The sequence below is a fragment of the Peromyscus eremicus genome, chromosome 4, assembly GCF_949786415.1.
Source record: "Peromyscus eremicus chromosome 4, PerEre_H2_v1, whole genome shotgun sequence".
Lineage (NCBI taxonomy): Eukaryota > Metazoa > Chordata > Mammalia > Rodentia > Cricetidae > Peromyscus > Peromyscus eremicus.
In genome coordinates, this window is record NC_081419.1 from 131,401,909 (window position 1) to 131,417,279 (window position 15,371).

The 15,371-nt window shown below is 45.5% G+C and overlaps 1 protein-coding gene across 1 annotated transcript in view; it reads right to left on the reverse strand.

Annotated features, from left to right (window-relative positions):
- Positions 1-15,371, reverse strand: part of Tti1 (TELO2 interacting protein 1) — a 51,895-nt gene that overhangs the window by 18,776 nt on the left and 17,748 nt on the right. Inside the window, exons 2-3 of the mRNA XM_059261817.1 lie at positions 8,056-10,398; positions 2,287-2,475 (exon numbers count right to left, since the gene is read on the reverse strand). Of these exons, the coding sequence (XP_059117800.1) occupies positions 2,287-2,475; positions 8,056-10,357 (2,491 nt within the window). The 5' untranslated portion in view covers positions 10,358-10,398. The remainder of the gene's footprint in view (positions 1-2,286; positions 2,476-8,055; positions 10,399-15,371) is intronic.

Genomic DNA, 15,371 nt, shown 5'->3' on the forward strand with positions numbered 1-15,371 from the left:
TGCAAGGTGAGTGAGTGAGGAGGATGACACAGCTCTCATCATCTCTCCCTGCCTAGTCTGCTTGAGAGGTAGAAGATGGAAACCGAACAACAAAAAGACTTGCCAGCTGCCTGAACTCCAGGCCTCATCCCTGTCCTGAAGGACTTTCCTGCACTGCTCCCTTAACTTTTTATGAGTTCAGATTCTTCTGCTGGAAAACTGGAACCTTATAATAGGGGCTGTACTAGTCTCTACTAGATGCTGAGAGGATGAAGGGAGAGGTATCTGCGGAATGTTTGACTTTCTCACAGAAAGGGACCTTGGATGTATAGGTGCCTTTACATAGTTAAACAGAATACTCATGCCAAACCTGTATCAAGCCAAATAATCTTTATAAAGTCAGGGAAGTCAAATGCTCATAAAGAATGACAACTGCAAGAGCAACAGGGCTGGAGCTGCTTCTCCTCAGAGGAGGGTCTGTTGTCTGAATCTGCCTGTTGTGGAGTGCTGTGTCAGGATGTGAGCTTCTGGTTTTGGAAGAAGGTTTGATGCATTCCATCTGATCCCAGCAACTTTCCAGTAGAACCAGATCTTTGTGTGTTTGTGTAGATCTGTGTGGGTGTGTGCATGTGTGTGTGCACGCACATGTAAAAGCTACAAGTCAAACTTATGTTTTGTTCCTCCAGCTAGTCACCTTATTTTTTGAAACAGGGTTTCTCATTTGGTCTGGAGCTGACTGAGTAGGCTAGGCTACCTGGCCAGAGATCTTGGGGACCTGTCCATCTTCACAACCTGAGTACTGGGGTTACAAGCCCATGCTACCATGCCAGGCTTCTTATGTGACTTCTAGGGATCCCACTTGCGTCCTTACGCTTGCACAGCAAGCACTTTATTGACTGAGTTACCTCACCAGAACTAGAAGACCTTAGTCACAGAAGAGCAGAGTTATTGGTGGGGTTTGGACCTTGGATCATGAAAGGCCAAGTCACCTGCCTCTTCAGAGGTGTAGGTTTGGGTGGAGTGTGGCTCACAGGAAGGTTTGGGCTGGCTCAGCAGAGAAACAGAAGACAAAGCCTGAAGGTTATAACCAGAGCACTGGCTGTGGGAGCTGTACCAGCTCAACTCTGCAAGAGCCCTGTTTGGACCTGTGCTGCTTGCCATTGCTCACAAGGAAATCTGTTGCATTCACTGCAGCGAGCTATACTTTCCTGTTACCCTGGACGTGTTGGCTCCAGCAAACCAGAATGAGAGCACAGATGGGAAAAATGAAAAAGAAAAAAAAAAAAAAAAAAAGAAATCTGCTCATTTCCAACCTAACAAACTAATTTGGGACTCAGTTCGATTTAGTATAGTTCTGGGACCACAAGCTCATTATGACTTGGCATTTTATATTTGCAGAGGCGATTCTAATAATTTATTAATTCTTCCATGACCTAAAGCTCCAGATTGAGTTTGTGAATAAAACAAGAGGCCAGAGCTGCTGCTGGCTTGAACTCTCTTTTTCCTCTATCATATAAATAGGTAAGAAAAACACTGCAATCGTTCTCTATCAGTAAAGAAATAGATGAAGCCCAGGAATAGACAACAGGCCTAAGGAAGAAAAAAATGATAGGAAGAAGCATAAAGAAATATGTCCAACTTGGGCACTAATCAAAGACATGCAAAGTAAAATAATGAGCCATTTTTAACTTGTTAACATTGGAAAAAGTGAGTAGGTAATTGTCATTGTTGGGAAGGTACAGATTGATATAACTGTCTGGAAAGCACTAGATGATGCTCGTATCTTGGACCGAGAAACCCTACCTGTAAGAATTTATAGAGATATACACATAGGAAGAAAAGATCACACACACAGATATCATCGCTTGCACATTGTATATCACAGCAAGGCTGCAGGCAACCTCAACTTCACATGGGGGGATGGACACTTGGTAGCTGCCATTCCAACAAATGAGTCTGAAAACCTGGAGAGTCCTTTATAACTAAGCACAGAAAGGATGTGGTACATTTAGACTCTGGAGCAGGAGGCACTAGGTATAGCCTAGTGGTAGTGAGCCTAGTTCAATCCTCATCAGCACAAAACAAAAACTATGGCTGTAACCATGTAAAAACAATTAAAAAAAAAAAAAAAAGAATGGGATAAGTTCACACACACACACACACACACACACACACACACACACACACACAGCTGTGAGCACATGAGGTTTGGGGCACCTTTTCTTCCACTTTCTGGAATGACATTTTGTTGTTTTCACAATGATCTGTTTGAAAAAGAAGGAACTAGTTAAACCAAATAGCAATTACCTTCCTCAGTTTCCAGGTCAGAAACATTCCCCTCTGCCACATCCTTCTCTTTGAGGTAGCTCAGCACAAACTGCTCGATGTCCTCAGCTGTGGTACTAGCCCCATGAGCAGTTGGTATTTGCTTTCCCTCCTCTTCTAAACTGCGCTGCTGGAGCTGCCCAGTAGAACCTGCGTCTGGGAACCAGTGGGCTGTAAGAAAACGTTATCATGATGACTCTGGTGATCAGTGAGTGACAGGCACCAGCACTTTATAAGCAGAACAAGGTCTTTGGCGAGGCTGGCACAGCCCTCCGAACCATCCAGACACTGTCTGTGTCCTGCAACCCTACCTTCTACCAGATGTCAGCTGCCCTGATAACTTGCCATCTTCCAGTGGCTCCAGTATGTGAGGCATTTTTCTGCCTCAGAACTCTTACATATGCTGCTCTCAAATGTCCAGAATGCTTTTCCTACTTTACATCTGGTTAATTCCAAATTACTGCACATTTCAGAACAATCACTTTCCCAGTATAGCCATCCCTTACAAAGCACAATGCTCTTTCCTTTTGTATGTTCTAACTGTATTTAGTTTATGTGTACTGATTGGCATGTGAATCTTCATCGGGGAACTCTTTTTAAATTTATTTTTTATTTGTATTGGTATTTTGCCTGCATGTATATCTGTGTAAGGGTGTCAGGTCTTGGGAGTTAGAGACAGTCGTTAAGTGCCATGTAGGTGCTGGGAGTTGAACCTGGGTCCTCTGGAAGAGCAGTCAGTGCCCTTACCCACTGAGCCATCTCTTCGGTACCAGGGAACTCTTGACTCTAATATGCCCGCAGCTAAGTATGCCATTTCTTCAGTGCCCCATTCCCAGATGTGTATTAGGCTCTGGGTACACTCTAAGGTGCTGGTCCCCAGATGGGTAAAGCCTAGCCCCAGCATTTTCACTGCTGGGAGTCCACACTGCAGATTATTTCTACATTCAAAGCTAGTGTCAGATTGGGGAACATCTTTGCTCACAAATGGGTTTTAAACGTATGAAAAGAAGCTCAACCTCACTCTTAATGCAAATTACAACTATAATAAGGTACGATTTTTCTCCTATTGGATTGGTAAAGATCAAAGGCTCAGTAATAAGACAGTATGGGCGAGGGTGTGGCAAAATTGGCACTTTTACATTGCTGATGAAGCTTAAATTGGTACAACCTCTTAGGAAAGCAATTTGATACTCTCAATCAAAAATTTAAATGTAAAACTCTTTGAACAAGCATTTCTGTTAGGAATTTATGCTACTGATATGTTAAAGGCAAAAGATAGTGTGAGAATTCTTAAATTGTTTTGTGGTGGTGGCAAAGGATGAGAAAGGACTGAAATGTCAAGCAAGAAAGGTCTGGTTAAAATCAGTGCCATGACACAGTGGATGTGATGCAGCTGTAAGATCACAGCCCTGTGTGCATGGGGCATACTCCCCCAGTGTGGAGTGTGACAGGACGACTTCCTGGTTTTTTTTTTTTTTTTTTTTTTTTGGTTTTTCGAGACAGGGTTTCTCTGTGTAGCTTTGCGCCTTTCCTGGAACTCACTTGGTAGCCCAGGCTGGCCTCGAACTCACAGAGATCCACCTGGCTCTGCCTCCCGAGTGCTGGGATTAAAGGCGTGCGCCACCACCGCCCGGCAACTTCCTGGTTTTTCCTTGTGACCAACAATTGGTCAATCAGTGGTTGGTGCTGAGCAGTGATGTGCCTGGTGGTTCTGCCCTCAGTGGGCACCTGTTGCTTCTTGGTCAATGCATACGAAGCATGCATGTTTGGTTAACTTAGTGCCCTAAAACATGTATCTGGTTCTTTTTTTTTTGTTTTTTTTTTGTTTTTTGTTTTTTGTTTTTCGAGACAGGGTTTCTCTGTGTAGCTTTTGCGCCTTTCCTGGAACTCACTTGGTAGCCCAGGCTGGCCTCGAACTCACAGAGATCCGCCGGCCTCTGCCTCCCGAGTGCTGGGATTAAAGGCGTGCGCCACCACCGCCCGGCTGTATCTGGTTCTTTCAAGACTTTCCAGAAGTTCCTTGAAGGCAAACTTTCACTCTTATCTTAAAAGAAAGGCCATCTGTTAGGCAATTTGATGACAAACAGCTCAAGTGCTGCTTTGATCTGTGACTACTAATTTCATTAGGTACTGTTCAAAATGCAATTATATACAGGGTTGTTTCAAAACTTGTGGAAAATCTGTTTCCAATTTTGCTTTACTTCCCCCACCCCATGTTCCAGTCAGTCTTAATTGTCCTTATTTTCCTTTTTACAATGGAGACTCCACTCCTCTACTTCAGTATTAAAAAGTGTTATGCAGGATGTTTTGCCTTTCCTCCTTCAGATGACCAAAGACATCAGAAATCGAAGGAAACTCAATTTTCAAATCTAATCAGCTATCTCCGGAAAAGACACATCTCCTACACGTCAGTAAATTATTTTCTGTGTATGAGTGTTGTACGAGCCTTGCATGGATGTGTCTGTGCACCATGTGTGCACCTGGTGCCTGCACTAGTCAGAAGAGGGCACTGGATACCCTGGGACCGGAGTTACAGATGTTTGTGACCCATGTTGGTGCTGGGAATTGAAACTGGGCCCCCTGCAGAACAAGTGCTCTTAATCATTGAGCCATCTCTCCAGCTCCCTAGGTCTTTTCCTAAAATGTTCAAATTTCAAGCTGAAATATAATCTAGTTCCCCAGTGTAGCAGAGGTGGGACATCTGGCCACAGAAGCTGGTTCCAGTCTGCAATGTCTAAGCACTTAGGTGTCTTAGTAGGAGGTCTAGTTCAGGCCAGGCCTGGGTGGGTTTTGTTCACAGCTGCTTTTCCAGCGACTATTAGCCACAGATAGGTGTTATGGTTAGGATCTGAAATGCCTCCCAAATGCCATGTCCCTTAGCTGGTGGTGACTCTAAGAGCTGGGACCTGGGTGGAAGAGGTAATCACTGTAGGTACACCCAGGAAGGGTGTATCTTGTTACCTACCCCCTTTTCCTCTCTGCCTGTGTCCTGACTGCCATGACACGAAAAGCTTTTCTACTTCTTTCCTTGACCTATATGCCTGTAAGGACCTGTCCTATTTCCTATTTAATCCTGCTTTACACTCTCTACATTTTTTTCAAACACTTCACTTCCGCTGTGTCCGTGGGGTATTCACACCACTATTCCCTCTGCTGATAGTGCTCTTTGAATCACAGAAACAGTGCCACAGCCCTGTACGCTGGCAGCCTCCTGCTCCTCCTTCCTGTCTCAGCCTTAGTTGAATTTCCCAGAGGGGTCTTCCCTGACAGTGCAACTTTGAGTAGCCTATCCCTGTTCCTCCCCAGCAAGAGGTTTTCACTTCCTTCCAAGTGCTTATCAGCGGCTCCCTGAGCTTGCTTAATGCTCTTGTTACTCGTCTGTCATTTCTCTCAGCAGCAGGAACGCTCCGAGTTTATCTTGTTCACTGTGGTATCCTCACCACTTAGTGTAGCGTCTGACATACAGCAGGCACTTTTTATGAGTGAAAAAAGCATTCACGCTGTATGTGAATGGTCATGGAAGGAGTGAACACCGCAAGTGTCACCTCAGAGCAGGGCACAGTCCCTGCCCCAATCTCCTCTCCCGAGAAAGTTTCTCACAGTCTTGGCCTTTTCACCTGACAGAACGAGGCCAAGGACCTTTTCCTCTGCCTCAGAGGTTACTGGCAGCACTGGAGAGATATGTTCTTTAGATAAAGGATCCAAGATATAACTCACAGTTTTTCATTCAATGACTAACTGTTCAGTTCAGGGATTTATTTATTAGACACAGTCTTGCTATGTAGCTCAGACTGGCCTTGAACTCATGTTCCTCCTGCTTGAGTTTCCCGACAGCTGGGATTACAGGTATAATCCTACCAAGCCTGGCTTTTTTTCCTAGTACAAAATTGTGCCATGCTAATGGTGGCTAACATCCGTAGCAGGCACCCAACAGGATCAAAATATAAATGAGACAATTAAGTCAACTGGTACAATTGAAAGGTTAAAAGGAAGGGCTGGAGAGATGGCTCAGTGGTTAAGAACACCGGCTGCTCTTCCAGGGGACCTAGGTTCAATTCCTAGCACTGACACAGCAGCTAAGAGATATTTGTAATTCCAGTTCCAGGGGATCTGACACCCTCTTCTGGCCTCCAAGGGCACTGAATGCATGTGGTGCACAGACACACAAGCAGGTACAACAGCCATACACATAAAACAAATAAATAAATAAATCTTTTTAAAAAAAAAAGGTTAAAAGGAAGAGCAAGGGGCTGGAGACATGATGGTACAGCAGTTAAGAACACTGGTTGTTCTTTCAGAAGGACCAGTTCCAATTCCCAGTACCCATATGGTGGCTCATAACGAACTGTAACTCCAGTGCTAGGAGATATAGTGCCTTCTTCTGGCCTTTGCAGGCACCAAGCACACATATGTAGGCATATACATGCATATAGGCAAAACACTCATACACACAAAATAAATGTTCTTAAGCTTCTAGATTACTGCTGTGTATTAGCCAGTATGGTCTATATGGCTAAAGAATGAAACAAAATTAAAACTTCAATTTCCTGCTGGACATAATGGTTCACATCTGTAATCTCAGCACTTGGGAGGCTAAGGCAGAAGGAAGGCTGCAAGTTCAAAGTTTAGGCTATATAGTAAGTTCCAGGGCAGTCTGGGTTACAGAGTGAGACCGTCTCTTAAAAAACAAAACCAAAAAAGCCCCAAACCAAAAAATTCAATTCCCCAGTAGTTTTAGCCACATGGGGATACTGGCTATTGCACTGGGTGTATGTGTGTGTGTGTGTGTGTGTGTGTGTGTGTGTGTGAGAGAGAGAGAGAGAGAGAGAGAGAGAGACAGACAGACAGACAGACAGACAGACAGACAGAGAGAAAATGAATTACTATCATCAAGAAACTCTAGTGGGTTGAGGATGTAGTTCAGTGGTAGAATACCTTAGCATATGTAGGCCCTGAGTTCAATTCCCAGAGCCAACCTCAATCAAAGAAAGAAAAGAAAGGTTCTATCTACTGTTCCAGCTCTCTGTGGCTGAGCACTTCCTCTGCTCCAGCTCTCTGTGGCTGAGCACTTCCTCCGCTCCAGCTCCCTGTGGCTGGGTACTTCCTCCGCTCCAGCTCCCTGTGCCTGGGTACTTCCTCCGCTCCAGCTCCCTGTGGCTGGGTACTTCCTCCGCTCCAGCTCCCTGTGGCTGGGCACTTCCTCCGCTCCAGCTCCCTGTGGCTGAGCACTTCCTGTTGCTCCAGCTCTCTGTGGCTGAGCACTTCCTCCACTCCAGCTCTCCGTGGCTGAGCACTTCCTGTTGCTCCAGCTCTCTGTGGCTGAGCACTTCCGCTGCTCCTGCTCTCTCCCAGCACAGATACTGCCAGCTCTAAGAAGCATTGGTAGCAGCATATTATATTGGGAAGAATAAACTAGCCACAAATCCAACTTTATCCCTTATTAATAGTGTGACCCTGGCTGAGCAGGATATCACTGAGCCTTGGTTTTTCTTATTTGTAAAATAAAAAATGCTGTTTCTACCTAGTCTGTGTGGTTTATATCCCTGCCATAGAGCAAGGCTCAATAAATTGCAGAGATATTCAAAGTATAAACAATAAACACTGGAGCCTGACAATCCCATGGGGTTGGAGAGACAACCTTTCCAATGTCCTCCACAGCACATTCTTGAACACGGAATAAAATGAGACTAGGCAGACCAGGATCCTGGCTCCTATCTCCTCAACTAGCATCAAAAAGGGCTTTCAATATACCTAATGCTGCCAGCAGAGCATGCAGAACGCTGACAAAGGAAGCAGCTCTCTTATCATAAAATTGGTCCAGCGTGGCCAAGACATCTTGAACCACATCTGCTACCAAAGGAAGTAGGCTAGCATCTGAGTTCCGAAGCATGACTTCCAAGACTTTGGGGGTATGTGGGTGCAGAGCGAGGTGACGCAGATTTAAAGAGATGCCATTCACCAAATAGTCTGAATTTTGACTGATGAGGTGCTGAACAGAGTCATAGCCACAAGCATGGCAAATGTCTACCATGGTGCTAGTAGCCACTTGACTAATGAGCAAGGTTTGGTCTCCAGCCTTCTCCAATACTGGATAGAGAGCTGACATCAAAAGCAAGCGAAAGTCTTTTCCTAATGCATAAGCAAACTGGCCAACCCCTTCCAACTGAATGCATATCTGCCAGATGTTACTGTTCAAGGAGCAGATAGTGGGGCTCGGCTTTGCCAAGGCTGGAAAAGATACACCGTGGCAGGTGTGTGCACCAGATGTGATGGCCTGGAGGCCATGCTGTTTCACTGTCATCTCCTCCCCCTCCTCAGCTTCAATACAGGTAATCAAGTACCAGTTTTCTTGGCTTGTGTAATCCTCCAGTATAGATTTCACAATCTCTCTCAGTTCCTCTGGGCCTATGCTTGTACATTTGTTATGAATATCTTCTATATCCAGACCAGCAGCCCCTACAACCAGTTCATTAAGGATCATGGCAGCTTGCTTTCGGTAAACTACAGACGCATGGTACAGTTCCATAAAGTGATCCACAAGCAAATACAGGTCCCCATAGTAACCAAGGAGCTGACAGATCTGCCGCAGAAGCAGGAAGACCCTCTCGTCAGTGAAGCAGCGGAAATATCTCCTCTGGACTCTGTTCCACGGTCGTGCATTGGAGGCCTCTGGAGAAGCACTCAGGGTGTCAGAGTTCCAGCGCCGCTCCTCTACCATCTTGACATCAGTCACCTCTAGCTCCAGTACTTGGACAAGTGCTCTGGAAAGGCGCTGCACATGGGCCACAGAATTGAGAATCACATGCACTTTGGGGCCCAAAAGTTTTAGATAGCCCAATAACAAGGAAAGAGTAGAGAACTTGCCCTGGTCGTCTTGTGTGTTCATTAGGCGGGGAAGAGATGTGGCAAGTGCATGCAGGCTTTCTGACAAGATGTCAGCCAAGGCTCTGCTGCCCACCACTACTTTCTCATCTGCAAAACGCCTTAGCACCGTATTGCACTGCGCCTGGACTTCAGGACTTTCGTCGTTTACTAGGCCGACTAACACCTTCAAGAGGGGTCCTGTACATTCCACCAGGGACTGACTGCACTTCAGAAGCAGGACCTCCACAAGCTCTACCAGTTCCAGCCTCACCTTCCAGTGTGGGTGAACAGAGACACACTCGATTATCTTTTTAATAAGGATTGCCAACTTGTCACCAGTGCTTTTGACCCAGTCTGCTTCCCTGTGAATCATCAGGGCTGCCACTCTGTGCTCAACTGCAGGCTTTGCTCGGGCCTTTGGGATCCTTGTGAGCTGTTCATCAGCCATGATGAAGCCCACTGTCTTGTAAAAGACCTTCAGGGAAGACACAACAATGCTGTGACCTTGTTTAAAGTCTCCTGTGATGACTCTGGTCAGTGCAGTTGAGATTCCAGGTAAGAAAGAGGCCAACAAGTCCCCCAGCTGCTGCTGCTGCTCCAATTCACCCACAGGCTGCGGATGGTCCTGACAATCGCACTGAAGGAGGAGAACCTGTAGACACTGTAAGGCAGCAATTTTAATCTGTTTTGACTTCTCCTGCTCTGCCAAGCCCAACAGTAAAGACACAGCAAATCCTAAACGAGGCAGAATGGAGGGCTCATAAAAAGTCAGAATGATGTCCCTGTAAGCTGAGTGCATTAAGGTGCTAAGTCCCTGGATCACAGCCAATTTCAACTCCTCTGACACAGCTGCAGGTTTTTGGGAGTTGGGAGAGTACAGACAGGCTGAAAGTTCTGAGAAGAGTTCCTGGAGAAGCTCTTGCTCTCTCACACATGTTGAAGAGAGGACAAAGGTGAGGCACTCCACCACACTCTGGATCAGGCGCTCTCTTTTGGGCCCTGGGGTCTTCAGGGCAAATCGCAAAGGAAAGAGGACGTACTGCTGTAGTTCCTGAAGGGCAGCATCACTCACGGCCTGTAACTGTGTCTGCAGATGTTCCACATTCTCCACCGTCTGGGCCTTTGTGAGCTGAACACAGACTGGACGTAAGACACCAAAGGCCTCCTCAGGAGTGTCAAACACAGCCATTGTACAACTGCCTTCCCCTCACCGAGGAGACATCCTGCAGGCTGGAAGAGGGAAGCTTCTCAGTAAAGAGGGTCAAGCTCAAAGCAAATACAAAGTGAAGGTCCATCCATCCGTCTGTCCATCCATCCATCCACCCATCCACCCACCCACCCGTCCGTCCGTCTGTCCGTCCATCCGTCCAACATTATGGGGCCCTACGAGGAGCAAGGAAACTGCAAAGAACTGGCTCCTGTTCTTGGCGTTTCCTCAGTTTAGTGAGGGACGTAAGCATACACCACAGTCTCTAGGTTTTAGGATAGACCTAAGCTTAGGTTCTAAGTGAGCAGGGAGGAGTCACATCCCTAGGAAAGCTAGAACTGAGTTTCACAATAGCATGCCTGAACCATTACCTAGGGGCAAATGCATAAGGTTCTGGGCTAGGCCAGAGTTCGGGTTCTAACTCCTGACTGAGCTGCTGAAAGAAGAGGGACATACAGAGGAAAACACAGTCTTGCTGTACAGGCCAGTGAGTTTTCACATAGGTACAGACCTGCATAAGCACTACCCAAAGCAAGACAGAAAACGTTTCTAGTACCCGAGAAGGCTCTCTCATGTCCTTTACAATTGATTCTTCTTCCCCTATAATTCTGACTTCTCTCTCAGGATTCCTTTTGCCTGTTCTTGTCACTCAGAGGTTTTAAGTGTGTGTGTGGGTGGGGTCGGGGGGTTGGGAAGCTATGATCTTTATGTGGATGGTAATATGGAGGAAGGATCAGAGCTGGGCGAGACTGACAGAAACACAAAAGGCAGAAGGTTATGCCCAGAGATGGAAAACCAGGAGTGTATACTGCCATAGACATCATGGGGGAAGAGATTTCAGCAGCACAGAAAGCTGGATGGCAGGCAGGAAAACAAAGGAGACAGGTTTAGAGGGAACGAAGAGGCTGAGCAGCTTAATGCCTGAAAGCCTTTCTCTTCTGTGAGGAGAAATTCAAACTCAGAGACTGACAGTGAACAAAAAAAGATAAACACAGAGCTTGAGGAGAGAAATAAAGTCTCAAACATTCCCTTTAGGAAAACAGAGTATGCTGGGAAGACAAAAACTGTGGCCCAAGGGTACTAAGGATTGAGTCAAAGCTGGAGATATAAATGTGTAACATTGTAAAATGCTGGCATTGGATGGAGTGCTCACCCATGGCTGGATTAGTGATCATCCAGTCTGGTGGGCTTGCACTTTTCCTCCTCAGCTGTCCATCTCTATCTCACTGAGCGAGAATTCCTAAATCCAGTGACCACAGGGATGGTAGGCCAGAGAAGCCTGGTATGTGTATGGACCAAGACCTGGTCATTCCAGAGAGTTGTGTTGGATTGTGCCTACGAACTAAAAGAGGGCTCCAGTGCACAAAAAGATACCCTAGAGAGAGTTTGGCCTCCGGAGCTCCACAGACCCTGTGAGGAAGGGTATTGCTGGCATCTATGGCCCTCATGAGGCCAAGGAAAGGATTTTAAGCCTCCTCATCTAGGTTAGGAAAATGCCAAGTGTGAATGGCATAAGCTTGACTGAGGACGAATGGTACCCCCTGGGTACTGGCTCACACACTGACTATCTGTGGCATCTCCTGCCTGAGGTAATGGTTGCTGGATTAATGAATAGGGAAGAAAGCTAACCGGGACCCCACAGTCGGAGGCAGGAAATGCATTTCAGACTCCTGGAGGTGGTGAATCTTACCTGCAGCAGAAGTACTACTAGAGGCAGATGAGAATCTGAATCAAAAAAGTTCAAGTACACAATGAAAGATATTTCTCAGCATTAAAAACGTGATTTTCCATGCCCCAAAAGTCCACTTGATGATGTAATAATGAGTGGATGATGGCTAATTGCTGAGACCAGTGAATGGCCTGAAAGGTCAAGCAGAGCTAGCTTAAACCTGAGCAAGGGGCTCTGTTGGTAAGGTGCTTGCTGTACAACCACAATGACCTCGATTCAATCTTCTCTGAGAACCCACATGAAAAAAGCCAGGTGGCATACACTTGGGGTAGTAGAGACAGGATTCCTGGGACTGGCTGACTAGTCAGTCTAGCCTAATGGGTGAGCTCCAAGTCCTAGTGAGAGCTTCTGTTGAAAGTAACAAAACAAGGTAGATGGTTCCTGAGGAACAATACCCAAGGCTACAACCTCTGCCTCCATACACACGCATGAGCATATATACACAACCTACATGTATACAACATGTTTACATGTATACCCTATACCCATCTATACTCTACCATGTACACACAATCACAAAACATATGCACATATAAAAACAAACAAACAAAAAACACAATAGAGACCTAAGACAGGAAGAGCAGTAAAAGAAAAAAAAAAAAAGGCATTTCTTTTTCTTTTAGCGTGGAAAACTTTCTTCAAATAGAACGCTTAAGTTGATGACTAGTATATAACACATAAAACTCAGAAAAGGCTGAGGTGAGGGCAACTGCCTGGGACTTCTGCATCTCTCTTATTCACCTTAGGAATTTCATGAAAATAACTAGGGAGCTGGGAGTCCCTCAGGGTAGCAGCTCCAAAGCTCAGATTGTGTATGGACACAGGCCTAATGAAACAGAGGACATGGCATGTCCAGAATGGCTTTCCTTTGTTCTTTATGACCCTCACTCAGGCTAGAAGCCTTGAGATCTCTGCTTTCTTTCATTTTCCTCTTAATCCTACCATTCCTTCAATTTCACCACTCCACTCTATCAATGCCTCCCTAAACCAAGGAAGATGCTCACAAACTTCACATTGTGCCAGTTATAACAGCCCCCCACCTCTTGTCCTCTGTGCTGGCCCTTCTTGAATTCACATTTCAAACTGACACTAAAGCAGTCTTTCAAAAACAAAATCTCACCCCTCTTCTCATTGTTTAAAGTTCTCTCACTGTTATCCACAGCCACCTAAGCTTCTACTAAGTCTTGCAGAGTCCTTCCTAGGCATCTGCTCACTGTATCAACCTCATTGCTCAATGTTGTAACCATACACAATTATAAAACTTGCTCCTTTCCAGCTGGGAGGTGGTAGTGCACATCTTTAATCCCAACATTTGGGAGGCAGAAGAAGAGTTTGTGAGTTTGAGGCCAGCTTGGTCTACAGAGTGAATTCCAGGACGGCCAGGTCTACAGAGAAATCCTGTCTCAAAAGCCAAAAATGAAAACTTGCCACTTTCTAAACAGATGTACTACTTCATATTTCTCTCCCCTTTCCTACACCTCCAGCACATCCTTCAACTACAGTACCAAAAAACTACATTTGAACATGTGTATCTAACTACTTTAGACCAGGCCTCTGGAAGGGCAGAGGCAACTCTGTACCTAGAAGTAAAAAAAGCCTCTGGCAGACATTCACCATTTCCACAGATCCTTATAAATCTTGCTCTAAAGCAAGGTAGAGTAGGGTATGGCAGACTAACACTCTTATTGATGGCTGAAAAGTCAAAAATTACTGTATGTGTGTATGTGTGTGAACAATAGCCCAAGACACACTCACGGCAAACCTTCTGCCTCAGCCTCTCAAGTGTTTGGATTACGGAGAAGAGTCATGACATATACCCCAAAATCATTTCTTACAGTACCCAACCCCCAAGGGAACAATGAAGACAAGTAGCCTAACAGTGCAGGGAAGGGAGATGCTCAGGGTAAGTGGATCTACAGTTCCCCACCCCAACTTGGTACACCTTGGGGGTCTGCACAGGGCAGAGCTGTCAGTGGTGAAAGAGAGAACACAATGCTGATGGGGAAATGTCTTTCTGTATGCTGTGAATATATGTTGCTCTTATTGGTTGATAAATAAAGCCATTTGGCCTATGGCAAGGCATCTTAGAGGCAGGCAGGAAATCCAAACAGATAGACAGGAAGAGAAAGGAGAGGCAAAGCAGACAAATGCTGCTAGCCACTGCCAGGAGAAGCAAGATGTAAAGGTACTGGTAAGCTATAAGCCATGTGGCAAAGTATAGATTTATAGAAATGGGTTAATTTAAGATGTAAGAGCTAGCTAGCGAAAAGCCTGCCATGGCCATAGTTTAAAAATAATATAAGCCTCTTTGTGTTTACTTGGGTCAGAGCGGTGCAGGACCAGGTGGGACACAGAAATTTTATAAGTGGCTGTGAGACCTTGGTGCCAGGTGAGCACAGGAAAACTTCTGACTACACAATGCCTCATGGGGCTGGAAAGACGAACCTAGTTTTGAGAAATTTCAAAATACAAGATTTTGAAAAGAAGGCTTCTGCTGAGACAGAAACCAAGAGATATTTTAGTGTTCCTTAAAGCTAGAGTAACAAAACTGGAGGTTTGCTCTCAAACTTTAAACACTTGGTTGGTGACTCAGCTCAGTCCCTCTTTAATTCAGTCTTGGTTCCTGTTTGTGATGAGCCTAACAGAAAAGTAGAGACCTCTGAGAAGATAGTATCATGAGTCACTAATAGTCATTTTATATACTCTCACATACAATAAGATGCTTCTGAACATGTGAAGAAACAAGACCATATAACTGAAACTCCACAGGAAAGACAATACAACCAGACCCATAGGCAACCTAATAGCCAAGGTCTTTAAAAAACAAGATTAGCCAGGCAGTGGTGGCACATGTGTACCTTATTTTTCAGCACTTGGGAGGCAAAGAGACAGGCTAGCCTGGTCTACATCTTGAGTTCCAGGACAGCCAGGGCTATTCAGAGAAACCCTGTCTTGGGGAAGTAAAAAAAAGATTAACATAGTCAAGGAACACTCTTTTTCCCCCTTTTTTAATTAAAAAAGATAAGATAGGTACAGAGAAGGAAGGAGGGAGGGAGGGAGGGAGGGAGGGAGGGAGGGAGGGGGGAGAGAGAGAGAGAGAGAGAGAGAGAGAGAGAGAGAGAGAGAGAGAGAATGTGTGTGTAGGTCAGAGGACAATCAGAAAGAGCTCGTTCCTTCCTTCTACCTCTCATGGCAAGCACCTTTTCCTGCTAAGCCATCTTGCTGGACCTATTTTTCTTGAGGTAGCTCCTCTGTTTATCTTAAGGT